General features: G+C 45.9%; 11 protein-coding genes across 11 annotated transcripts; 6 read left to right on the top strand and 5 right to left on the bottom strand.

Annotated features, from left to right (window-relative positions):
* Positions 1–210: 210 nt before the first annotated feature.
* Positions 211–2,621, top strand: FMAN_15206 (putative transcription activator protein acu-15; the record flags this gene model as incomplete). Its single annotated transcript, XM_041822442.1, has 6 exons — positions 211–241; positions 347–361; positions 457–490; positions 544–570; positions 672–1,652; positions 1,709–2,621. The coding sequence occupies 6 exons, from the start codon at positions 211–213 to the stop codon at positions 2,619–2,621; spliced, it is 2,001 nt and encodes a 666-aa protein (XP_041688122.1).
* A 253-nt stretch (positions 2,622–2,874) lies between these two features.
* FMAN_15205 (putative polyketide synthase) lies at positions 2,875–8,865 on the bottom strand (the record flags this gene model as incomplete). The annotated part of the gene is made up of 1 exon (XM_041822443.1): positions 2,875–8,865. The coding sequence occupies one exon, from the start codon at positions 8,863–8,865 to the stop codon at positions 2,875–2,877; it is 5,991 nt and encodes a 1,996-aa protein (XP_041688123.1).
* Positions 8,866–9,677: 812 nt separating this feature from the next.
* On the bottom strand, positions 9,678–11,126 carry FMAN_15204 (uncharacterized protein; the record flags this gene model as incomplete). Its single annotated transcript, XM_041822444.1, has 3 exons — positions 9,678–10,277; positions 10,344–10,546; positions 10,601–11,126. 3 exons carry the CDS (start codon positions 11,124–11,126, stop codon positions 9,678–9,680), a joined length of 1,329 nt encoding a protein of 442 aa, XP_041688124.1.
* A 327-nt stretch (positions 11,127–11,453) lies between these two features.
* On the top strand, positions 11,454–12,347 carry FMAN_15203 (uncharacterized protein; the record flags this gene model as incomplete). Its single annotated transcript, XM_041822446.1, has 2 exons — positions 11,454–11,887; positions 11,948–12,347. The coding sequence occupies 2 exons, from the start codon at positions 11,454–11,456 to the stop codon at positions 12,345–12,347; spliced, it is 834 nt and encodes a 277-aa protein (XP_041688125.1).
* A 728-nt stretch (positions 12,348–13,075) lies between these two features.
* Positions 13,076–13,861, bottom strand: FMAN_15202 (uncharacterized protein; the record flags this gene model as incomplete). The annotated part of the gene is made up of 1 exon (XM_041822447.1): positions 13,076–13,861. The coding sequence occupies one exon, from the start codon at positions 13,859–13,861 to the stop codon at positions 13,076–13,078; it is 786 nt and encodes a 261-aa protein (XP_041688126.1).
* A 718-nt stretch (positions 13,862–14,579) lies between these two features.
* FMAN_15201 (uncharacterized protein) lies at positions 14,580–14,961 on the top strand (the record flags this gene model as incomplete). The annotated part of the gene is made up of 2 exons (XM_041822448.1): positions 14,580–14,643; positions 14,690–14,961. The coding sequence occupies 2 exons, from the start codon at positions 14,580–14,582 to the stop codon at positions 14,959–14,961; spliced, it is 336 nt and encodes a 111-aa protein (XP_041688127.1).
* A 277-nt stretch (positions 14,962–15,238) lies between these two features.
* On the bottom strand, positions 15,239–16,678 carry FMAN_15200 (uncharacterized protein; the record flags this gene model as incomplete). The annotated part of the gene is made up of 3 exons (XM_041822449.1): positions 15,239–16,098; positions 16,166–16,422; positions 16,482–16,678. 3 exons carry the CDS (start codon positions 16,676–16,678, stop codon positions 15,239–15,241), a joined length of 1,314 nt encoding a protein of 437 aa, XP_041688128.1.
* Positions 16,679–17,072: 394 nt separating this feature from the next.
* On the top strand, positions 17,073–17,891 carry FMAN_15199 (uncharacterized protein; the record flags this gene model as incomplete). Its single annotated transcript, XM_041822450.1, has 1 exon — positions 17,073–17,891. One exon carries the CDS (start codon positions 17,073–17,075, stop codon positions 17,889–17,891), a length of 819 nt encoding a protein of 272 aa, XP_041688129.1.
* A 213-nt stretch (positions 17,892–18,104) lies between these two features.
* FMAN_15198 (uncharacterized protein) lies at positions 18,105–18,869 on the top strand (the record flags this gene model as incomplete). The annotated part of the gene is made up of 1 exon (XM_041822451.1): positions 18,105–18,869. One exon carries the CDS (start codon positions 18,105–18,107, stop codon positions 18,867–18,869), a length of 765 nt encoding a protein of 254 aa, XP_041688130.1.
* Positions 18,870–19,302: 433 nt separating this feature from the next.
* On the bottom strand, positions 19,303–21,203 carry FMAN_15197 (uncharacterized protein; the record flags this gene model as incomplete). Its single annotated transcript, XM_041822452.1, has 3 exons — positions 19,303–20,188; positions 20,243–20,630; positions 20,681–21,203. 3 exons carry the CDS (start codon positions 21,201–21,203, stop codon positions 19,303–19,305), a joined length of 1,797 nt encoding a protein of 598 aa, XP_041688131.1.
* A 426-nt stretch (positions 21,204–21,629) lies between these two features.
* FMAN_15196 (putative trichothecene 3-O-acetyltransferase) lies at positions 21,630–22,991 on the top strand (the record flags this gene model as incomplete). The annotated part of the gene is made up of 1 exon (XM_041822453.1): positions 21,630–22,991. The coding sequence occupies one exon, from the start codon at positions 21,630–21,632 to the stop codon at positions 22,989–22,991; it is 1,362 nt and encodes a 453-aa protein (XP_041688132.1).
* Positions 22,992–23,351: the final 360 nt, after the last annotated feature.

Raw genomic sequence — 23,351 nt, forward strand, 5'->3', positions numbered from 1 at the left:
CCCTGGACTTGGCGTGTTGCTGTCTTGTAAAGTATTCTTGAGCCGTGTAGTAAACTGATCAGAAAGCTTCCTTGTGGATCTGTCGAAACGCGGTTAAATTGGTTGTGTTATTCTTATGATCCAGCCTTCGCTTAGTCAACCGACCCCGCACCAGGGAACAAACTTCCGTCATTTTTCGGACCATGCATCAAGATCTTTATAACCTTCATCATGACTTCAACTCATGGCGAAGCGCGATTAAGTTCGCCAACTAGTCGAGTTCCTGGTCAAGTATGGTAGGCTAGCATTATCCTTTGCGACTAATCCCTAGTTTCTGGGGTTCCTCCAACTAATACAAGTTGAATAGTGATCGTTGTCGACGGTATGTCCCATGCTCAAGACGCCAGCTTGTTTTAGACCATCTCAACATCGATACGATAACCTGCAAGCGGAGATCCTCACTGACATACGCCCTAGAAGAAAGATTCGATGTCACGGCGAAGAAAATGATGTAAGCAGTATGCCTCTTCGCCTTGCTTAAGTGTTACTGATTCCATCTTATAGTGCTCTCCATGTCTCCAAGCCAACGTTGTATGTGTGACAACTGCTAAGTTGAAGAGGAATAGGAAGCGCAAAAGGCAAGACATAGCTTTCTATTACCTCTTACCCAAGCGCTTTCTAACATAATATAGCTTTTACGAAGCCGAAGGAATTGAGCAGCGCCGTGAAAAGCCAACAGATACCTCCCAGCATGTCACACATACCAGCTACTCTCTACAGAATGCAGAAGTTCCAAATTCTACTGCTACAGCTACCGCAACTCCCCTGCCGCTTTCCTTCCAGCCGGCTATTCAAGGGACAGCATTACCTACTGCTCCCAGCTTAGGTGGTCGTCAAATGAGCACCGACCAAGCCCCCTCTCAACCCAGTTCTCTTAACCCCATGAAGGAGCCTGTGATTGGCCATATGGGCCGTCTTGTAACTGATGATCGACAAGTACCCATGTTTGGCGGTTCAACTACAGGCGTCCACTTCATAACTCAAGCTGAACAGCAACTTCAACTTCTCCACATGCATAAGGATGCACTTCCCAGCTGTGCATATGGCCTATACCTCCATAACCCGTGGGGAGCTTCGGTCCATAGTTCTGCGTCGCCAGTGGTGGATATCATCACTCAACTTCCTCCGAACACAATTGACATTGTGCAGGCAACCATAGACCGATGGACCCCATTGTATCCTATTGTTCACAAGTCATCGACAATCGATGCAATCCAGGGGCTTCTGACCTCGTATCAAAGTCCAGGCTATGATGTTGTTATACTTTACCAGACACTTGTTCTACTTGCATTAGGAATGATTGGCCAGAAACTGGATTGTATACAGCAACACAATCACTTCTTATGTGCCTCTGAACCCTTTTACATGATTTCCACTACATTGCTGGAAAGAGTTATTGGCCAGACATGTTTGCAGAGCTTGCAAGGTCTAGTTATCACCCAGCTATATGTTCAGCTGTCAGGGCGCTATCCAACAGCATCCCACATATCCGGTCTAGCTACCCGAATGGCTCAGACTTTGGGATTGCATCGACACTCTGATCGATTCAAGTTCGACCCTCTCGAAACGGAACTGAGAAGGCGGGCATGGTGGTGCCAGTATTCCTTAGATGCGTACGCCCGTCCCTCAATTCTCCACACTGTTGCGTTTTTAGTGACTCCTTCGGTAGATTCTCAAGCGCTTATCATGGGATGCCGCGTCTGATTCGCGATCAAGATGTTGATACCGACTTTCCGACAAGTGTCGATCATAACCTCTTGTCTCGGACTCGTGTCGAATTCCCCTTACCGGGTGAGCGATCACAAGTAGATACAGCCATTAGTCTTTTCAAGCTTGCTCGCATCATGGGCCGTACTCTTGAAGACCTCTACACTACAACCCGTCGCCGAGGAGGCGTTGCTAAGATTGCACGTCTACAAGCTGAGCTTAACATGTGGGAGCAGGTTATTCTTGAACCTGAGCTTGAGCCTGAGCCTACTGCGTCGGTGACTACCAGGTCTCTAGAGGCCACGTTTTTGAGAGTTGCGCACTGCGTTGCCACAATTCACATACATCGACCGGCTTTGTCTTTTACATCTGCAGATGCCCAATTCGTGTCATCTCTCAAAGCATGCGGCCAGGCTTCCGCAAAACTTGTTGAGTTACTATCTTCTTGCTTAGGCACGCAGGGAATCAGTCATGATGCCACAAGTCGAGTCATGATGGGCGACTGGCCAGAATCTATGCTTGTCACACTCCTCTATCCCAATGGAATACATATGTTGTGGCAAGCAGGGTTAACAATCCTATTCACGGGCTGGAAAGGATATCCTGTATCAGTCGATCAAGACGAGAATCTGATTCAAATGTGTATTGCGACTCTGAGGGAGTTTCATCGGCATACAGATGATGTTGGGAACCATATTGGCCAGTGTGCTGATGTCTTGGAGCTGCTTTGCAAGAAGGTATTCTCAGAGTTGGAAATAATGCCTGATCTTGATCAGCTTCAGTGGAATATTTGGGATTGGCCAATAGCATCAGCGCTGGAACTTGTAAATACTCTTGATATAATACCCTTGGATTTAAACTTAAATCTGTATTAATAAATACAATACATTTAACAAGAGGATTCCATTTTACTTACTTATTTCTTATATCAGTCCATTATTACATAATTATCTGGCGCCTCTATAATGTCACAATATGGCACATGTAGAAGATATTATCCCGGTTTAGCAACTCCAAGCTTTATAAATTTCCAGACCACTGATGAATAAATATTATATCTGACTCAAGAAGCATTTAGACGACAGAAATACGAATCATTATTTATTGCAATTAAAGTCTGCTAGAAATCTAAGCTAAAAAACCACTCTCCTTCCAGTATCTTATGTATTTCACAGCAATTTCTGTAGTAACAGGACCTTGTGCTGACAAAGTACTAGAGTGCTTCTGTGCCTTCATCGTGTCGAGAATCAAACCACCGCAAGACATGCGCTCAAAGTTAGAATCCAAGAAATCAATAAGTCGTGCAGCCGGGTTCCAGGTATCGGCTGGAAGTGGCGAGTTACGCACCAGCTTTACCCATCGGCTGAAAGGGATAATGCGCCGAGGTGGAATGTCCAGAGCAGCCGCCAACGCTTGTGACATGACTTTCCAGGGCTGCCCAACTGGGTTATCGATATGGTAGACGGGATGCGGCTCAGGACGATCTATATCCCCTAGATATAGAAAATCAACCATGGTATTAGCCACATTATCCACTGGGACCCATTGCACAACGCCATCAAAATCGGGCCATGCACGGAGAGACTGAGCCGACTTGACGAGAAATGCGAAGTGTTCTATGGGATTCCAAAAGCCGCTTTTGCTTGAACCAGCGATCTGTCCGGGACGCACAACCATGGCATCAAAGACATCTGGATGCTTGTGTAGTGTCTGATCGAGGATACGCTCGCATGCCCATTTTGCTTCACAGTAACCGATGTGAAGCACAGATCCTAGGGAAACACGCTCCTCTGGACCTCGGGATGAGTTGAAGTGGCCGACAACACCTATAGAAGACACGAGCTGGAACGTGATACGAGGAACATCCTTGCGACGGGACATGTCCCGTGCAAGATCCAACAGGTGACGGAGAGCCCGGAATTGAGGTTCGAATGCCTTGACAGGCCGAGTTCCACTCATTGGCCAAGCGTTGTGTATAATGTGCGTCCCATTCTGCACCAGCCATTCATAGTCGGACGTAGGGAGGCCTAGGTTGGAGCTCGAGGCATCTACTTCGAGAATACGCAACTTGGATTGCTGAGCAGAAGTGAGTGTAATGCCGCGAGACCTGAAAGCTTCGTCCTGTCGTTCTTCAACTGGTGCCCTACTTCGGCGGTTGATACAGACAACTGTTTCCACATGGTCGTTACTCGCAAGACTGCTGGCTAGGTGAGAGCCGAGACTACCGGTAGCGCCAGTCAAAAGGACCACAGCCTTCTTGCTCTGGGTCCGGGTGATTGGGCGGGCGTCTCGTACCTCGTTGTGTGCCTCAAAGCCAGCCGAGTACTTAGCAATATATCGTTCAATTTCCAACTCTCTCTGCCTTTCCTGCTCTTCGCTTATCGACTCCTCAACTGCTGCCTTGCTCAAGGTTGATTTGGGTAGCCTATCTCGGGGCTTTCCTGATGCGAGAGCGATGATGACCTTCTGGAAAGTGTTCTCGGGCAGTGATCCATCAGTCCAGTCAACATGGCCGTAACCAGCGTTGTGAAGATTACGCTCCCATTCCTCAGCGGTAATAATGGCATGCTGGCGGCCATCGTCGAACAGCCACCAGCCCTCGAGGAGACCGAAGATGATGTCGACAAAGGGTACAGATTCGGTCATCTCCAGGATCATCAAAAAGCCATCGGCACGCAGTGCACTTCTTAAATTAGAAGCAGAAGTCACAAGATTCCTGGTTGCATGCACCGCGTTGCTACCAATGATGATGTGTTGACCCTTCAGATCTTCAGCTGGCGGTGTTTCGATGTCGTGGAATGCAAATCTCATGAAGGGATATGACTTGCCAAACTTGCGTCTGGCGTTTGCAACCATAGATCCAGATATATCTGTAAATGTGTACTCAACGGGGATTCCGAGCTTTGCTAGCATTGGCGCCAGGACATGGGTTGTCCCTCCAGTTCCAGCACCTACTTCGAGTATCTTCAGCGTCTCGCCAGGCTGACTGTTTCCAAGTCTCTCCACCAGATTTTCTGTAACAAGCTTCATGTGGTTATAGTTCATTCGGTTGAAAGTGTGGTCACAGTACAATGCTTGTACTAGATCACGACCCTCGATACTTCCAAAGATAAGACGAAGGCCGTCTGTCTTTCCCTTGAGAACATCGGCCAAGTGAGTTCCTGCATAGTAGGTGAGTCTGTTGGCCACTACAAACTCGGGATACTTGGCCAGCTGCTCTTCGAGTATCTGCGAACTTGTCTTGCGAGGAGTAGGAACCCGTGTACGCGTGATCTGTCCGGTTGTATCGTTGATATCGATAAGGCGGGCATTATCAGAAAGGAATCTATAGATGAAGTCCACCAATCTTGTGTGAGCTGGCGGGAACTGTATGCGTTCGAGGACTCTTCCAGGCTCTACAGTCGTCAGAGAGGCACCAAGCTGTTCAAAGGCCTCAACGACAAGGGCGACACAGAGACGACTGGAGCCAGCCAAGACCTCACGGTCGATGTTATCGACTTTAAAGTCTACAAGGTGCTCATCGCAGAGAAGTTTCACCTGAGCGAATGATGCCAGTACATCGGACGCGGAAAGCTGCAGATTGCTTGATACCGGCTTCGAATCCATAGACGATGAAGGTTTTGGTGGAGTCTGTGCCAGGTCGAGGTCTGTGGGTGTAGTCAAGCTTGACACCTTGCTCAAATCAGACGAGCTACCAGATGACTCGCTGTTGTCGTCGGTGCTGGAAGCTGAGGCACCATCGTAATCAGGGCCATAGAGCGCTTTCGATATGCATACGACAAACTTTCGGAGACTTGTTGCCTCCATCAGCTCATTCTGATCCAAGGTGCACTTAAAAACGACCTGAACCTCACGAGCAACCTCCATACCCATAAGCGAGTCGATACCAAAATCCGCCATTTCGGCATCAAGCGTAATATCGCCAGCCTCTATTCCTGCCACATGTGCCACAAGCTTCTTAACGTCCTCCGTGATATCCGGATGGCTGGGGGCTCTGGGCTTGATAGATACCCCCTCTTCTTTAGAAGCTCCTCTATCTTCAGCAACATTTCCAGGGGATAGGGGAGGAGTGAGTATAGGCTCAGTGGGCTTGGAGATAATTTCCGTTGGTGGCTTTAATTTGAGAGCTGACGGATCAGTAGTCAGCCTCGTCAACATACGGCGCATAGAGGCCTTTGCCACCCGCGCATACTGAATACCCATCATCACCTCACGCAATAGGCCAGTTGATGCATTAAAGATAAATAAGTCTGATACCCAGAGTTTCTCAGATTGGCGAGTATGCCGACCAAATATATGCCAGCTCTCCTGGGTCTGATCGGATTCTTGGTCGACAAACGGGGACCGCATAGACAACTCACAACCCGTGGCAATGAACATATCAGCTGGATCGCAGTCGGTCATGCAATTTACCCAGATGCCGCCGACTTGACTGAAGGAGTCGCTGAGAGGTACGTCGAGCCAGGTGATCCCAGAGGGTTTCTTGACAATGTGCCCTGTGCACTCAGTTGAAGAACCGACAATAGCTCCGACGCCACGATATAAGTCACCGTAGTCAACAACATCAGAGAACGTGCGGTATATGTTGCGGCCCGTCAGAACGTCAATCCGGTCAGCTTGATGCCCACCCAAGCCGAGCTGAAGCATCTTTGTGCAGTTGGTGTGGGTCACTAGTCGATCGAAGCGTGAGAACTCCGATTGATAGCCTCTATCGAGAGGATCTCGGATGTGAATCTCAGCTTCAACATGCGTCTCCGCATGTTTCTCGTCTGATTGTGACTCATGACTATAGATCCTCCACTTCCAGTGGGTACCTTGATCGCCTAGCGGCTCAAACTTGAGATAGGTAGTAAGTGAAGAGTTGACGCAGAGTGGCGAGTGGTTGACCATGTGGTGAATAACGGGGAGAAAGCCGTTTTCCCTCCATTTCGAATTGATGCTAAACAGTGCCTCGATGGCCATATCAACCATGAGGGTAGCAGGACAGATGGGGGCGGTTTGGGCAATCAAATGTCCCGAGATGAAGCTTCTGTACTTTTCTGAGCTTGTGTTGATACGGAATACCGGGCCATCTGCCTGGCCGGAAACCAAACTCCACAGACCGTCTGTTTTCCCATGTCCTCTTTCTTTGCCCTCGGCAGTGGACTGTGGGGGTCCAAGTGCAGCAGCAGCAGCATTTACAGCTTGAAGAGGAGATTTGAGTTCAAGCCAGTGCTTAGACATTTCAAATTGATATGGTGGTATCATCATCGTGGTGTACTCGCTACTCTGTGATGGGTGGTGGCCCCAGAAAGCAAGGGACAGCCCCTGATTCCACAAGGACAAGGTGGCGTCTGTGAGATTGTCCATTGCCTTGTCGTTTGTAAGGTTGATTGCTTGGAAGTACTGTGAACTGAAATCTTTGTGTCCTGCCAAGGCACGACTTGCCATCATGGTGATACCAGAGGTCGATCCCGCTTCGATAAAGACAGCGGAGGGGTAATCGTTTGCGAGTCGCTGTATAGCATGGTTGAAATACACTGGATTTCTCATATGCTCCGAAACAAACTTATCTTCTGGCTTGGAGTCGATCCTGGTACGAGTTGCTCGTTCCAGTGGTATGGAAGGCTCCTTGAACTCTAGTTCTCTACCAATGGCTTCCAGCTCCGGGGTCAGTTGATCGACCAGGCTCGAGTGGAAAGCGTTTGTCACGTTGAGCCATTTAAACTTGATGGACTGGAATCTGGAGTCTCTTGCTATCACCTCAGCGACCCTTTCGATTGATCTGGTAGGTCCGGCAAGTGTGAAGCTGCGCGGCCCGTTATGGCACGCTATTTCGGCCGTCCCATCTGACTCATTTGCTTCAGCCAGAAGCTCAAGTACATGAGCCTCCTCAGACTCGACTGCCATCATGGCTCCGTGGTCAACGCCCCAATGTTGCAAGCTAGTGACGACTTCCATCATGTCGAAAGGTGTCACTTTAATGTGAGAGCTCATTTTGGAGAAGCTAGCCTGGGGAGGAATGTACTTTTCCTGCATCATGACGATGACTTTAATGAGTGATACTATTCCCGATGCACCCTCAGTATGGCCAATGTGTCCTTTGACAGAACCGATGGGCAGTGTTGTTTCGCGGTTTGATCCGCCAATGGCAAGGCGAATACTTTCATATTCCGCGGGATCACCAACAGGTGTGCCTGTTCCGTGAGCCTCGACAAGGGAGATGTCGCTCGGTTTGAGGCCTGCTTTGGCGATGACATCTCTGAAGAGCTGGGAGAGAGACGGGGAGTTTGGCACAAACAAAGGGGTGCAGTTCTGATTTTGGTACACAGCTGTGCTGGCAATACATCCATAAACAGGATTTCCATCTTTCAGAGCATCGCTCAGCCTCTTTAGGAAAACACAGGCGATACCCTCGGCCCGGCAGTATCCATCTGCTGCATCATCAAAGGGCTTGCACTGTCCACTCGGGCTGAGGAAGCTAGCTCCCGCAAGGTTCTGAAACCAGAGAAAGTTAGACATCGTAGCTATACCGCCAGCCAGAGCAGCCGAGCATTCGCCAGACAGGAGATTCTGACAGGCTGTGTGGATGGCAACGGCCGAAGATGAGCAAGCTGTGTCGAATGTCATGGATGGGCCTGTCCATCCAAAATAGTGCGATACCTTTCCTGGAACAAAGCTCTTCAGGTTTCCGGTGGCCGTGAAAGCGTTGGCAGAGTGGCATGCGACATGGTGCTCGTAGTCAGCAGCACAAGCTCCAACATACACACCAACATGCCTCTTATCCTTATCGCCGCCATTGTCATTTTCAGTGAAATAGCCTGACTGCTCGACAGCCTGGTAAGCAGCCTGTAGAAACAAACGCTGCTGGGGGTCCATAGTGGTGGACTCTCTCGGACTGCGCTTGAAGAACTTGTGGTCGAAGGCGTCAACGTCTCTGATGAAATTTCCATACCAATTTCGCGACGGATCCTTTTCTTCCTCGCGAAACAGCGTGTCCATCATAAGACGGTCCGGCCCAATCAACTCATGCTGTGACTTTCCGGTGCGCAGCATTTGCGAAAACTCTTGCACGTCGTCGGCTCCGGCGACCTTGATTGCCATTCCAACCACGGCTATGGGCTCATGTTTGGCGGTCATGGTGACTGATCTCGCTACGAGAGATGGTTCAGGCAATGTTGAATTGACAAAGTCACTGACGTGTACTGGGAGGCGGTATGATAATAATTGAACGAAAGAATGCACTAAAGATAGAAGCCGCAATTCGGGATGTGGTTGGACATGTCTCGACATACAAGATTTTTCCTTAACCTTCAGCTCCCTGTTGGGAAGTTGAAGTAATTATAAATGAGCTTCTCTAAGTAGCATAAAGTAAAGTGCCCCAAGCTTCCCAATGACCATGCTTTTGGAATCGCAGCTATACCGATTGCGTGAAACATTCACCGGAGCTGCATCAGACTTCCGGGTAATACAGGACCATAAAGTTATGCCGGCCCAGTAGTCCTTTTGGTATAAATGCCATAAAAGTCCGAAGTAGCAGCTATTTCATTTTTTATACATAAATTTAAAATGTCTTTATTTATTAAATATAATATACCTAAAAGAATTAAGTATTTAATTATATAATTATTATACAGTATTAAAGAGAAATACTTTATGAATATATATTTATAAAGTTTTATAAAATTAAAACTAATTAATGTAAGTCTTTATTAAATAATTTTAAGTAATAAAATATAGATATTATAAAATTAAAGATATAATATTCTCTAAGGTGTTTTAAGCTTTAAATTTATTTTAAAATTTACTTTTATTATATTATAAGTTAAAGATTTTAAGTAATATTAAATAAGTCATAATCTTAATAAAAAAGGTATTATATACAGTGCTGTAATTAATTTAATAGTATTAGCTGAAGAAAGAGCTAAATAACATTAACAGACCCTAGCTAACTAAATAAAAAACCCATGCCCTGCTTCCGTAACCATCTCATTGACATTAAAATCCCATATTCGTCTTTGGTGACCGACAAGCTCCTCCCTACATTTGTGGGGATCTCGACCAGTCTTGGGATTCCTCCACTGATAAAGGTCCCCGATATCGCGAGATCCCTGCACAAGCCACTGGGATCTGTCGAGTCGCACAGTACTGTAGGCCCGGAAAGCAGCCGAAATAGCTTTGGCCCTACTATGTGCGCCCTCCTCGTTGATGTGGTCCAAGGCTAGATCTAACGTAGTAGCCAGGACGAGAGAGTCTTCTACGCCCATACAAGCACCGGCTCCGAGGAAAGGTGTGGTGGCGTGAGCAGCATCTCCAGCTATACAAACACGACCTTCTGCGTATGTAGATACAGGATAGTCGGCCGTGTCGAACAGAGCCCATTTTGTAAGATTTTCTGGCAGCCTCTGAACAATAGTTTGGATGGATGGGCTCCAGTTAGAAACATAACGGCTCAACTCATCCCTTGTCGCCGTTGCTGTCATCTTTTCGCTTTCCCATTCTCCAGGTTCGTGAACAAATATCGCAATGTTTAGGAAAGTCCAGTGAGCTACCTTTAATCCAGTTAGTGAATTACTACAAGCAACAAGCCATCAAAAGCACGGAAAGATATATCTCACGGGATATGAAACAATAGCCACTCCGGGCCCCATGTGCGTGCATTGATTCATTCCCTTATCGTAGCCAAAGGCGGATACAGCATCTGAAATAGGTATGAGAGCTCTGTACGCAACCTTATGAGCAAAGTGCGCCTGCGAGGGTAAATTGTCGACGTCCGCCAACAGCTGCCGGGTTCGCGAGCGGACTCCGTCACACCCAATCACTGGACCGCATTAGATGAGCCACCATTGTCCTTAACTGTATACCGAACACTTACCACCATCGACCTCGTAAATGCTTTGGTCCGAAAATGTGAGAGTAACCTTGTCGTTGCTCGCTTCGTCTTGCAAGTCTTTCAGTTGTTTCCCCAGCTTGATCGAGCCGGGGGGTAGCATGCTGGCCATCTCATGTAACAAGTGAGATCTGAGGCACCCTTTGTAATCCAGATCTCTTGCTGATACTTCAAAAAGTAGAGAGTCCTTGGACTCTGCTTCTTCTTGCGTGGTAGGGTTGAAACCATCCCAGTAACGATTGCAGGGATGGCGGTTGACCTCTCCAATGCGCTCCAGGACTTCCAACAAGCGAGGATCTAGTCGCCTCATGCACTCACGAGCGACGCCGGTGAATGCAAAACCAGCACTGACTTCAGTAAGCTCTTGAGCTTGCTCAAAGACAGTGACCTCAATTCCACGTTTCAACAGTCCTATCGCTACCATCAAACCTACAATACCACCTCCTATCACTGCGATTTCGAATGATCTCTCTGTCTTCTTCGTAATAGAGTCATGCTGCTTGTTACTCATATTGACGGTCTTTTTGTATAGATAGCGGATGATTAGAAGATGCTTCGACCAAAAGGAAAGTTAAGTGTAGTAACCTGATTCATAATATGCTGAAAAAGCGTTACGAACAGAGGTACAAGTAACTATTGTTCCAACTTCATGGTATGCGTAATGTCGAGTCTTTTATCAATGTTTCATGTTAGCATGCATGCCAGTGAACTTCTTGGCGCCTTACGGAATATTACATCGGAGTTTTATTTATCAGCAACATCGTATATCATTTCGTTACATGCAACTTTTCTCACATACCCAAATCACCTCTTTATCCATATCATATCAATTTTAACCATGAAGAAGACAGTTTTGATTACCGGATGCAGCGTTGGTGGCCTTGGTTATGCTTTGGCTGAAGAGTTTCACAAACTTGGCTATCACGTCATCGCCACAGCCCGAGACACGACAAAGATTGGTCCCTTGGCAAACAAACCCGACGTTGACGTCTTCCCTCTCGACGTCACATTGCCTGAATCGATCTCGGACTTACTTGCTAAAATACAGGCCAAGGGAATCAAACTAGATTTTCTTGTCAACAATGCTGGCTGCGCCTCTTTCAACCCTTTAGTGCACGCGGATATTGATAATGCCAAAGCTTTATATGATGTGAACGTGTGGGGTTCTCTGAGAGTCACTCAGTCATTTATACCGCTGTTGGTAAGCACTCAAGGAGTGATACTAAACATTGCGTCTATGGCTGGAGCAGTTCCTCTAGCATGGCAGGGAAAGTGGCTTCATCAATTCATCATTCAATAACTAACGTCGCTGTATACAGGCATTTACAACAGTTCCAAAGCCGCTATGACCTTTATCTCCGAGACGCTGAAGATTGAACTCGAGCCTCTGGGGGTACGTGTAGTGACAGCCATGGTCGGCGCTGTCAACACTGAGATATATGGTGGCTGCGATGTGATACTACCAAATGACTCTTGGTATAAACCGATCGAGAGTATAATTCGAAGGCAAGCAAAGGGAGAAATGCAACTGCCCAATAACGAGGCAGTGGAAGTCACAGCAGCGTCTATCGTAAGAGATACGCTTAGTGGGCGAAGGGGGAAGATCTGGCGTGGTGGGGAAGCGGGTATAGCTAGTGTTGGCTCGTGGCTCTTTCCGACTTGGCTTGTTGAGTCTATTCTCCATAGGAACAGAGGGTTATCTGCACTGAGGAAGGCACATAGGCAAACTTAGAACTTTCAATCAATAGAGTTTATGGGACTTTGCTTCATTTTTCCTATTGTGAAAGTGGCAAGCTTCTGAGGAAACTTAATGAAATGCTTATAATAATTAAGTAACATCTGATAAGTTTAGGGCTTAATGTTGTGGACTTCTGGCCGAAAGGTAGTTACTAGTAAAACTTTTTAAAGTAACTGTCTAAGAGGGCGTATGTGTTAAGTTTGTCGGATAAATATTTCCTTTATATAAAACAAAACTCCGGTAAGACTACTAAATAATACTTCAATTCTGTAATAGCAAGGTTTCAATCAGAGGTCCAAATACATCCCATAGAGCCCAAAAGGCCAAGTCTAATTACACACTCCCCGCATTATCATCAAATAATTTGTCAAACCACATTATGGCCTGCATCAATTTAGGGACAACGCGATTTGGCTCACGATGGAAACCTCTGTTGTCGCGCCATCGACAGTCTACCGACAGACCAGAAGCGAAAGCAAAGGTGCCAAAAAATACAAAAAGCAAATGGCCAACCTGCCTACCAGTTCTTTCTACAATCTCAGAGGCTTATCAAGCCACATCAATTAGGTAAAGAGGTTTAATTCAGTTTTGGGATAATATAGAAATACTAATATTAAATGCTTAGTGTACCTATACTGTTTATGTTTTAGAGATATATTAAAGTCTTATTTATAAATTATTAAATATAAATATATATCTATCTCTGTATAACTCCTATAAGACTAATATATGTTACGCTTCGCCAAGACATTGCCAAAAGTGCTCGGAGTTGCTTTCATAGCCATTGGGGGGTTTTGGAACTCCCACTTACCCTGAAGAGCAACATTGCACCAAGACAGCCATAGGTACTCGCGCCAGCCAGCTCTCCCTTTGGCGGTTTTTGATGCCTGCAGCTCCTTATGAAGGTCTTCAGCACTCCCTTCTTTGACGAATTCCACCGCGACGCCCGTCACCCTTTCATATTCTACTGCTAGCTCTTCAAGAGTGTTCACCCCGGACTGAAACTTGAAGATGCCCCCATTGCCAGCTACCACATCAGGCTGCTTCAGAAGCTCAATAGTCCACTCTGCAGCATCATCCATCGGAGTCCATGGGATCTTCCTCTTGTGGAGATCCCCCCAGTAATGAAGCTTTGCTGACTTGCCATCCGACTCAAAGGGCCCCATGCCTGGCAGAAGTAGATAATCAGCGAAGAAGCCTGTAATGATATACACTGGCTTGATCGGACTCGTGGCTGCAGCATGATCGACGAATGCCAGGACGCTGTTGTATAGTTCGAAGTCGCCAAAATTAATTGACAACCAGTTACTATTCCAGGTCCGGGCCACAAACGTCTTGACGCCTGCTCTTTCCGCAGCGCGAAGAAGCAAGAGGCACCCGTCGAGATTCAACTCGGGATCGGCTTGGTAGGCGCAAATAACTGCATCTACACCAGTAACAGCGCGGTCAAGGGCGGGTTTATCGTAGTAGTTATCGCTCTGGATAAAAGACACCAGTTGCTCCGTCATGGTGGTGTTAAGTTTTCCTGGGCTTCATCCCAACCCTCGGACCCGCATTCCGTTGTCAAGGGCAGCCTGGGCCAGACGCTGGCCCAGCAGCCCTGTAATACCGACAATTAAAAGCAAGGACATGTTAGAAGGTGTAGTTTTACTAAAAATTATTAAGTATAATACTTTAAGTAATTTAATACTTTAAGATATACTTAAAGTCTATATATATATAATAATTATATTTAATTATTAAAAAGAATTATAATTTAAGGTATTAATATTATTCAATTAAATACTTTATTTTTTATAAACTTTATATAGTAAGAAAAAGTATTTAATAAATAAAGTAATTTATTAAACAATATATATATTAAAACTTTAAATAAAGATATTAATATTAATTAAATATAAAGAAAAAACTTATAAAGCTTTAAATTTAATCTTAATATATAAAACCTATAAAACTACACTTTAATATCTCTTTTATTTACTTTATTTTATTATTTATTATTGCAACAAGGACTAAGAAAATGGCTTATTTTCTTCTATCCATCTTTATAACTACTAAATGGCTAGTTCGGTCCTATATGTGCGTACAGAGCCCCTGTTTGTCTCTCCAATATTAACTCTTGGCTATTTCAGTCTTAATATCATTATAATTTTATGCTTAGTTCAGGTTGCAAAGAGATTGAACTTAGACGACCCTAACGTTCTTAACATTCTCCGCTCTGTCTATATGGCAAGCAATCTTGCAATTGCAACACTATGGACAATGACATTTATTTCTATTGAAAGCAAGAGTGAGTTTTTACCTACAGCCTAAAAGGAGTTACTTACATTTCATAGACGACAAGTCCGAAGTGCAACTAAGTGACAAGAAAGGCCGTCTGATTACAACTACTGTGTACAAATATGACAGAAGCCTGTTGTTCAACGCTGTTCGCAAACAGATCTTTGGTATTCTTGTTGCTGTCATCATGCATTTCTTCCTCGGGTTGAAAGGGGCAATGGTTACGCAAAGCATTCTTCCATTAAAGCTGGCTTTTCAGAACAATTTAGTCAGGATACATGTGTTCCAGGGCGGTTCAAAGGACAACATTATTCGGCCTTTTAAGTAAGAGTAAAATGTATTTAACTTTAAATATATGAAGGTTGTGCTATAGGGACAAACGCTATATGTAAATTATCCTACAGTAAATTGCTAGGTATGCTAATTGCTTAGACATCTTAGCTAAGTGCTTAGAAGTGAGTTTTGTGTATTGATTGTAGTTAGGACCTATGACATGAAGTATCTATATGTCTCAACAAACTTCGTGATATGTAGCTTCTCATAGAGGTGTTGGTACTGCAGGGAAATAAATGTGTTGTAGCTAAGAAAACCTATGTACTGACACTCTATGTTTGCAGATCAAGCTTGAGCCAACCAATACCATGTCTGTTGCCAACCTCGGTTTTAGTCCAAACTTGCAATTGCTTCAGAGCCCCTTGAACCTTCTCACAATCGCTGCTATCAGGAGGATCTCGACCCATGCCAATTTCACGAATCTGGCTACCTGCTAGCGCCAGTGACATATGGTGCACCTCTAGAAAGGGTGGGATGGGTCTAATAGCGGCTGTGATAGCCCCAGAAAGAATGTCCCTTGGTAAGTAGGGCTCTTGTGCTGCAGCACGTGCTAGCCCAACGCCGTCAACTGTAGCGATTGCACTCACCATGCCAGAACTGGTACGAAAGCCTCCTGACGTATAGGATCTGGTCTTGTCGAGTACAGGTGTAATGGACTTTGCAAACTCTAGAAAAAAGCCCTCTCTAGTACTGGTGCTTAGAGCTTTCTTTTCGAAGTGGAGCACTTCAAAAGTTCCTCCGGTCAATTCGATAAAGTCAAATTGATCATCATTCAGTGCTTTGCAAAGAATAACTGCGTCTTCTGGAGTGAATCCATTCTCCTGGAACTCGGCGCTGTTGACCTTTATGCCCAGGATAAAGTTGGGCGATACTTTGGCCTTGATAGCTCTCATGACCTCTAAAGTCAAACGCGTACGGTTATGTAGATTGCCCCCGTATTTGTCAGTGCGGTGGTTTGTGGATGGGGAAAGGAATGCAGATAGCAAAAAGCCGTGAGCTGCATGTAATTGAATACCAGAAAAGCCAGCTTGTTCGAGGTACCAAGCTGCGTGGGCGAAGCTTTCAATCACATCTGACAAGTCGGCCTTTGTGGCCTCGCGGGGTTTGGCGAAACTCATACCCAACTTTGGCTCTAATGAAGACTTCAGTCAGCTTGCGATTGAATTAGCGGCATTTGGAGAACTCGAAATGGGACATACCTAACGGGGTAGGAGACGCTGAGATTGTCTCTGCTGATACCCGAACATCAACTTGCCTGCCCACATGAACTATTTGTCCAAGGATCAAAGAGCCATGAGCAGTTGCAGCTGTAGCAACCTGTTTTAGACGTTCGAATCGTAGGTCCCCTGGAATCGGCTGATGCTCCCTGCCGATGACAATATTGCCTCGATTATACAGGCGAGCATCGATATCAATTTGGCCTGTGACTATGACGCCCCAATCACCTTCTCCGAACCTGTAAAGTATCCATCGATAAGTTTATTTCTTGGCCAATTTGCGCATATGAATTCATACCGTTTATAAAGATTAACATATTGTTCGGTGGCGATACCGATATCTTCTGGATGATCAGCACTCCACGACGCCAAAGACTCAGCCATGGCGCTTTTCATGAAGCGGTTCTTGGCGATCCGCCTTGAAAAGTTGAACTCCAAGGGTTTCGCGAGCGCCGAGACATCGCATGTTGCTTGTTGCTGCCACCGATTTGCCATTGCTTGGTAGAAGGAGAGCAATCAAAATAGGATTGTGTTTTAGGAAAGGGGATAGTCGATGAACAGAGATGGGCCTTGTTTACACCAAACAATAATTCTTATAGATGGATTTCCGATTTAAACTGCTAAAATCTTAACATAACTCCGAGTCGAGCTGTTTAAGGTAAGTAGATAATTTATTCTCCTGAAGATTTCTATCATTTTTTCATAGCTAGTCTGAACTAGAAAAAGCTAGAATTTAAGTAACTTAAATGATAAACGGGATACTACACAGTAGCCAGGGCAGAGAGTATCTTTAAAACACTTAAAACTGAGGACTTGAGTCCTGGGTTAACGTGGACACATCCGCCTAACCCACTCAACCCCCAAAGTACCCCACACCACAAATGTCACAATGGTGCCCTCACAACAAGACCTCTTTTGCTCGTCGCGCCATATAGATTCTATTCTTCCCGATGAGTCTCTTTTACTCCCGCGCCTTCTTTGCCTTCACGGCGGTGGCACCAATGCACTCATCTTTCATGCTCAATGCCGCGCAATACGAGCCCGCCTCGACAGGACATTTCGATTTGTTTTCATAAATGCACCCTACTTTAGTCATCCCGGACCAGACGTTGAATCTGTTTATGCTGAATGGATTCCGTTTCGTAGCTGGAAACGACCCGGGTATGTCTTTGACAACGATGCGTCTCAGTTCTCTTTTACAGATAATGAAGAGATTGAGAAGATCGACCAGTGTCTCGCTGTAGCTATGAAGAAAGATGATGAGGCTGGAGCCACGGGTCCTTGGGTTGGTCTCTTGGGTTTCAGTCAAGGTGCCAACATGGCAGCCAGCTTGCTGCGGAGACAACAGATCCGGAAGCCAGATGCCAATCTGGGAACACCGACCGCAGCTGTGTTGGAGGCGAACTTCCGCTTTGCCGTACTAATGGCAGGCTGCGGGCCATTGCTATGGATGCGGTCTGATGTAACGGGTGACGAGCTTGAGTATGAAAAGTCCGAGCGTCTCTGTTTGCCAACCCTCCATGTCCATGGATTACGGGATGAGAGAATAGCTAAGCACAGGGAGCTAGTTGAGTTTTGCCGAGTAGATACCGCCCGGGTGCTTGAGTGGGATGGAGATCATCGTATACCAATCAAGTCGGCAGATGTGGCGGAATTAGTTGATGGGATTATATTGACTGCTCAGAAAACAGGAGTATTTCTAAAGTAGTGAGAAGATTTCCTAAATGCTTTTTTTAAGAAATCTAGATACTTACTTTCATTCCGGACAAACGATAAGTCATCAATATATTTACTCCGAGTATAATGATGAATTAAATTTCCTCACAGTCTTTTTAGTGGATACTTATCTGCTATAAGCCCTTTGCCCCATGATAGATTGAACTTCTACGAGTCTGAATTCAACTCTAATACTTCTATTATTATGTCTGGTTCTCAGAAATTGCTTGGAAAACATGTCTTGGTTGTAGGCGGCACAAGTGGAATCGGTCGAGGTGTTGCCCTGGCCGCAATCCGTGACGGTGCTCATGTCACCGTTATTGGCTCGTCACAGGCCACAGCTGACAAGGCCGTCAACTACATCAAGTCAGAGCTTCCAGAGGCCAAAGTATCTGGATACGGATGTGATCTAGACATGGAAAGCCTTGAAGACGATCTTGAGGCACTTTTCGACGAGATCGGTACAGTAGACCACATTGTCATGACGGCCACCAACTCCCACCCGCGCCCGATATCGATTCAGACTGTAACAGTTCAAGACCTCGGACTGGCAAACAGGAAATTGCAGGCCATGGTGATTTTGGCAAAAGTTGCTTCGCGACGGATACCTCCAGGTCGGCATTCCAGTCTTACATTCACTTCGGGGAGCATTGCGGATCAACCTCAGCCTGGATGCAGTGTCCTTGCATACATAGCCCAAGGAATGGTAGGCCTCGTTCGTGGCCTGGCCCTGGACATGAAGCCTGTGCGAGTCAATCTTGTCAAGCCTGGTTATGTCCTAGACACCGGGTTATGGTCGCAGATTCCAGACGAGCAAAAGTCGAATGTACGTGACGAATTGGTCCGCAAGAACCCAACTGGTAGTGAGGGCTTGGTTGAGGATGTTTCTGAAGCATATGTATATTTGATGAAGGATGGAAACTGCACTGGAGAAGTTGTCAGCACGAGGAGTGGGCAACACTTAGTCTAGAAGGAAGCAGCTTTTGTGAAGGGCTCTTTGTATCTTCTTAACGGCTACCAATCCTTCGTAGTATCTAAAATACACTATGATATATCACTAAAAGATCAATAGACTGACTTTTATCATTCGCAGATACTTAAATATGAAGCCATATAACAAACAATTAGGGTCAAGACCTTTATTTAATATAATAGTGTTTTAATTAATAGAACTCTGCAAGGCCACTGTAAATTTCCTTATGTAAACAAATATTCATTGGGTAAGCATGAAACGTGTTTATCTAGTGAATGTGACACCCAACAGTTGATAGAAACGAATTCGGGCTTGTTACAAGGTCGGAATACTAAGTCAAACCTCCTGATTATCCTATACCTATACAATAAACAGGATTGCCATACAGTTCCGATTGAAACCACACAGGAGCAGGGAGCACAGCTTAAGCCTACTTAGACTCAAGCTTGACCAGAAGTGCCCTTAGCAGTTGCACAAGATCCTCCGTAGGCTCTTGATGCTGAGTCTTGGGTGATTCATGGTTCTTTTCAAAGTTGACGTCCAGTGCGCGATAGTTGAGGCTTTTGACTTTTCCAGATGCATCCAATTCGAAGATGAACTCATCGAGCGACTTATAGCCGTACCCTCGCCTATCCAGCGTCCCAAGTGTTGGACAGGTGCCTTGCTCCCAAATCAATCCAGATTCAATTGTCTCGATTTCTTCATCAGTCAGAGTGCTTGTGATGGATCTCCAGGCCTCCCGGCCCTTGGTCTTGAGATTGGAGGGGTACAGTCGAATGCGGGACGGCTTGCCAAAAGGATCCACCAACAAGTTCGTTCCTCGAACTGTGAGTTCAGTCAGGGACAGACCCGGGCCATGATCAAGTTCAATTCTCAAAGTCGAGTTGCTCGTAGGGTCCGAGTAAACACCGCCGTATCGAATCAGAGCGTCATCCTTAGCAGCTTGTTCCAAAGGAGGAACCATGCGTTCAATGAAGCGAGAGCCAAAATGCTGCAAGAGACTCTCTGTCGCTTCGTGAAGGGGGCCCGCTACGAGGATTGTCAAGACAAGGTCGTAGTCGGGCACAAGGATGAGAGCTGCCTGATAGCCGGGAAGGTGTCCTGACTTGTAGTTGGCGGGTATGATTCTTCCATCCCCAGTAATGTTCTTGGTACGCATGATTTCCCAGGAATAACCGACCATAACGCCGCTAGAATCAGTAAAGGCGACAGGGCTCAGCCACTTTCGTGTCTTTACGGGATCCAACAGCTTATACTCGAGAATCGCGTTTCCGAATGCCAGGAGATCCTTTGTGTTGGAATAGAAGCCTCCAGATCTTCGTCTGTTAGCATGAAAAGGTTGACTGAAGGAGGAATGGTAAAGTACATACGGATTCTCAAAGCCGAGGTCCAAGCCCCAGCTGGTATGATTCACAGCGATAGCGCCATAAGAGACATCAGGCGCAGTACCGGTTGTAGTGTTTGTCATGCCGAGAGGACCCAAGATATTCTGCTCGATGAAAGTGTCGTAGGGCGTCTTAGACACCACCTCAACAACAAGGCTTAGGAGGAATATTCCGATGTTCGAGTAGACAGGTGCAGTGCCTGGTGCAAAAACTGGATGTCGAACACCAAAGTCACGGAAGAAGTCGGCACGCGTGCATCGCGGTAGAGTCTCAGGATTCAAGCCTGTCACAGCACATGGTGGGAAAGACTTTTCATCCAGTGCCTGGAATGCTGGGCCAAGGTCAAAGGGAACCGCAGCGAGGTCGACAGCATCTGATCCTGATGTTAGTATGGGTGTGAATGTTGGGGCATGGCTCACTGACATTCGGCAGCGATCCCACTCATATGAGATGCTAGCATCCCAATCGTGATATGCTCCCAGTCAACAGTTGTGATGGCATCCGGGGCCTCGGCAACTCTGATGGATCGCAGCTCGGGTAGATACTTGATGACTGGATCTTCGAGGCTGACTCCAAGACGAAGAAGCGCGAGAACGGGGAATAGCTTAGAAACGCTAGACACACGGTAGACCGTTTCTTCATCGATAGCGGTCACCCCACTAGTGTTCAATCCACCGATAGGATAGATGTGGTGGGATATAAAGGGAGTCTCCTCGTGGAGGGACTTGGCAGCTACAGAAATAGCAGTGTTGGGATACCAAGTCTCGGACACGAGTTTGAGGGCCGCGAAAAGATCATCGATGGCCTCTTTGATATGCGGGCTAGTACTGGGAGATTTGGCGGCAGGAAGAACTGGTCCGGGTGGGGGACAGTACCACGCGTTGGTCAACGGAAGAGCAAGCCATGCTAGGCTTACACCTTGCAAAGCCACCTTATTAACCAACATGCTGATTATTGAGTAAATCGATGCTAATATCAGAGAACAATAAAGAAGATGAAAGGATGAAGAAATCGATGGTCTCAGGAGATTGGTGTCCATTTTGAGTACTTAACATTGTAGAGATGTCCAATGTGTTGAATAAACTTTTCGTTTGATTGGCCCGGACCTGGTAGTAGGTGCGAGAACAACAAAACTCCGAATTTTAGTGGCACGGCAGGGAAAGAGTCCATCAGTCCGGGGTTTAGTTTCAATGCTTGGCTCAAGGATTACCAGAGCACTGCGCATTATTGTTAGGATCAGCTTCTGTGAAATATAGTATCAGGCACAACTTTCAATGGCACTGTATCTTTCACGATCGTGCCAGGGTCGCTATATCCAAACATCTTTAGCATTACATTGCATTATCAACTCAAAGCAAAGAATTAGCACAATATGTCAGAGCTGGCACAAACTTCCAATCACGACAGTCGCGTTTTCCAAGATGTTATGTCGCAATTCCCGGCCCTTAACGGTCATACCCAATTGATCCTCGGTTTCAAACTTGCACCGGAAACACCCCGCGAAGCTGTCACAGACGCCCTCGAGGTGGCTCTCAGCAGCTTAACTCATCAGATTGACTGGCTCGATGGCCAGGTAGTTGAAAAGGATGGACTTCTTCTGTCAGTACCATGGCCAATGGATGGACCCAGGAACCAGATTCTTCGTCGCAAAGACTGTAATACTTTATTACCCACCATGGATGATCTCATTCGGAGAGGAGTGCCCATCGCAGAATTGGACGCAAGTATAGTCTCGCCGTTTCCGGGCTTGAACGCTGGTCACAGACTCGAGCCCCCGGTACCGATTGTCGCGTTGCAGGCCAACTTCATCAGCGGGGGGATGCTCCTCACCATGTGTTTCCATCATATTGTCATGGACGGCACGGCTGCGTTTCAGTTTATACGGCATCTGGCTTCTGCGCTAGAGGGAAAGCAAATTTCGCCCGCCGATCTCGTACAAGCAAATCGCGATAGACGATCAGTAGTCAGACTGCTTAGCCCCGGAGAGCCCATCAAAGACTATACGGATCTGCGCCGTCCACCTGGCTTCACTTATCCACCAGTCTTGTCGACGCCAGCCTGGTGCTACTTCAAGTTCCCCATTGCTGCACTGAAAGCATTGATGAAGATAGCACGGACGCAGCTGTCTACATCAAGTTCTCACAATGGTCGGCTGTCGGAGAACGATATCATATGCGCTTTTTGTTGGCAACGTATCAGCACAGTGAGGCTATCCATCCAAAGCCCGGGAACAGTATCCAAGTTCTCCAGGGCCATTGATGGTCGTCTTGCTGGAGGTATCCCCTTAGGCTACATGGGCCATATGGTTTACCACGCCAATCTTCGTCTTCCTCTACAACACATTGCGTCGTCAAATCTAGGAGATATCGCTTATAAATTAAGAAAAGCTCTTGATTCTTCCAACAACGAGTGGACTCTACGCAGCTACGCAACTTTTATTGCCCGGGAACCAGATAAGTCTCTTCTTCTCTACGGTGGAAAAACGAACCCAAATACGGACCTGGGAGCGACTTCCGCTCTTGCTGGCGACGATCTGCGTCCAAGTACTTTTGGCGCCCTGCTTGGGCCATCATGCTTTCTTAGGCGGCCAAAAACAACTCCGATTACAGGCTCCATTTCGATGAGTCCCGCGGAGGGAGACTATATTCCTTTTTGCCTTTGCCTGCCAAGTGTAGACCTGGAGCTTTTAAAACCAGACCCAGAATGGAAGAGATATATAAGAATTATCGGCTAATAGTTAAATTAAAAGAGTCTAATTATAGATATCTTTTAAAATATAGTATATAGAGTTAATTAATATTTTTATTTTTATTTTAAGTGCTTTTTATTTTAAGTATATATTTCAACCTTTAATATATTAATACTAAATAAAATAAATATAGTTTAATTATATAGTATTATAATAAACTCTTTAGTTTAAAAATTAAATTATATAATTATTAAGTCTTAAATTAAGGGAGTTTTTATTCTCTCTATGTTCTATTTAATTTATATCAGTTTACTTAGTATTAATACAGCGTAATTAATATTATTTAAAAGAATTCGGACATTTAAACTCCCCTGCCCATATCTAGTTATCCTAAGTTAATTATCC

This window comes from Fusarium mangiferae (assembly GCF_900044065.1).
Source record: "Fusarium mangiferae strain MRC7560 genome assembly, contig: FMAN_scaffold014, whole genome shotgun sequence".
Classification (NCBI taxonomy): domain Eukaryota; kingdom Fungi; phylum Ascomycota; class Sordariomycetes; order Hypocreales; family Nectriaceae; genus Fusarium; species Fusarium mangiferae.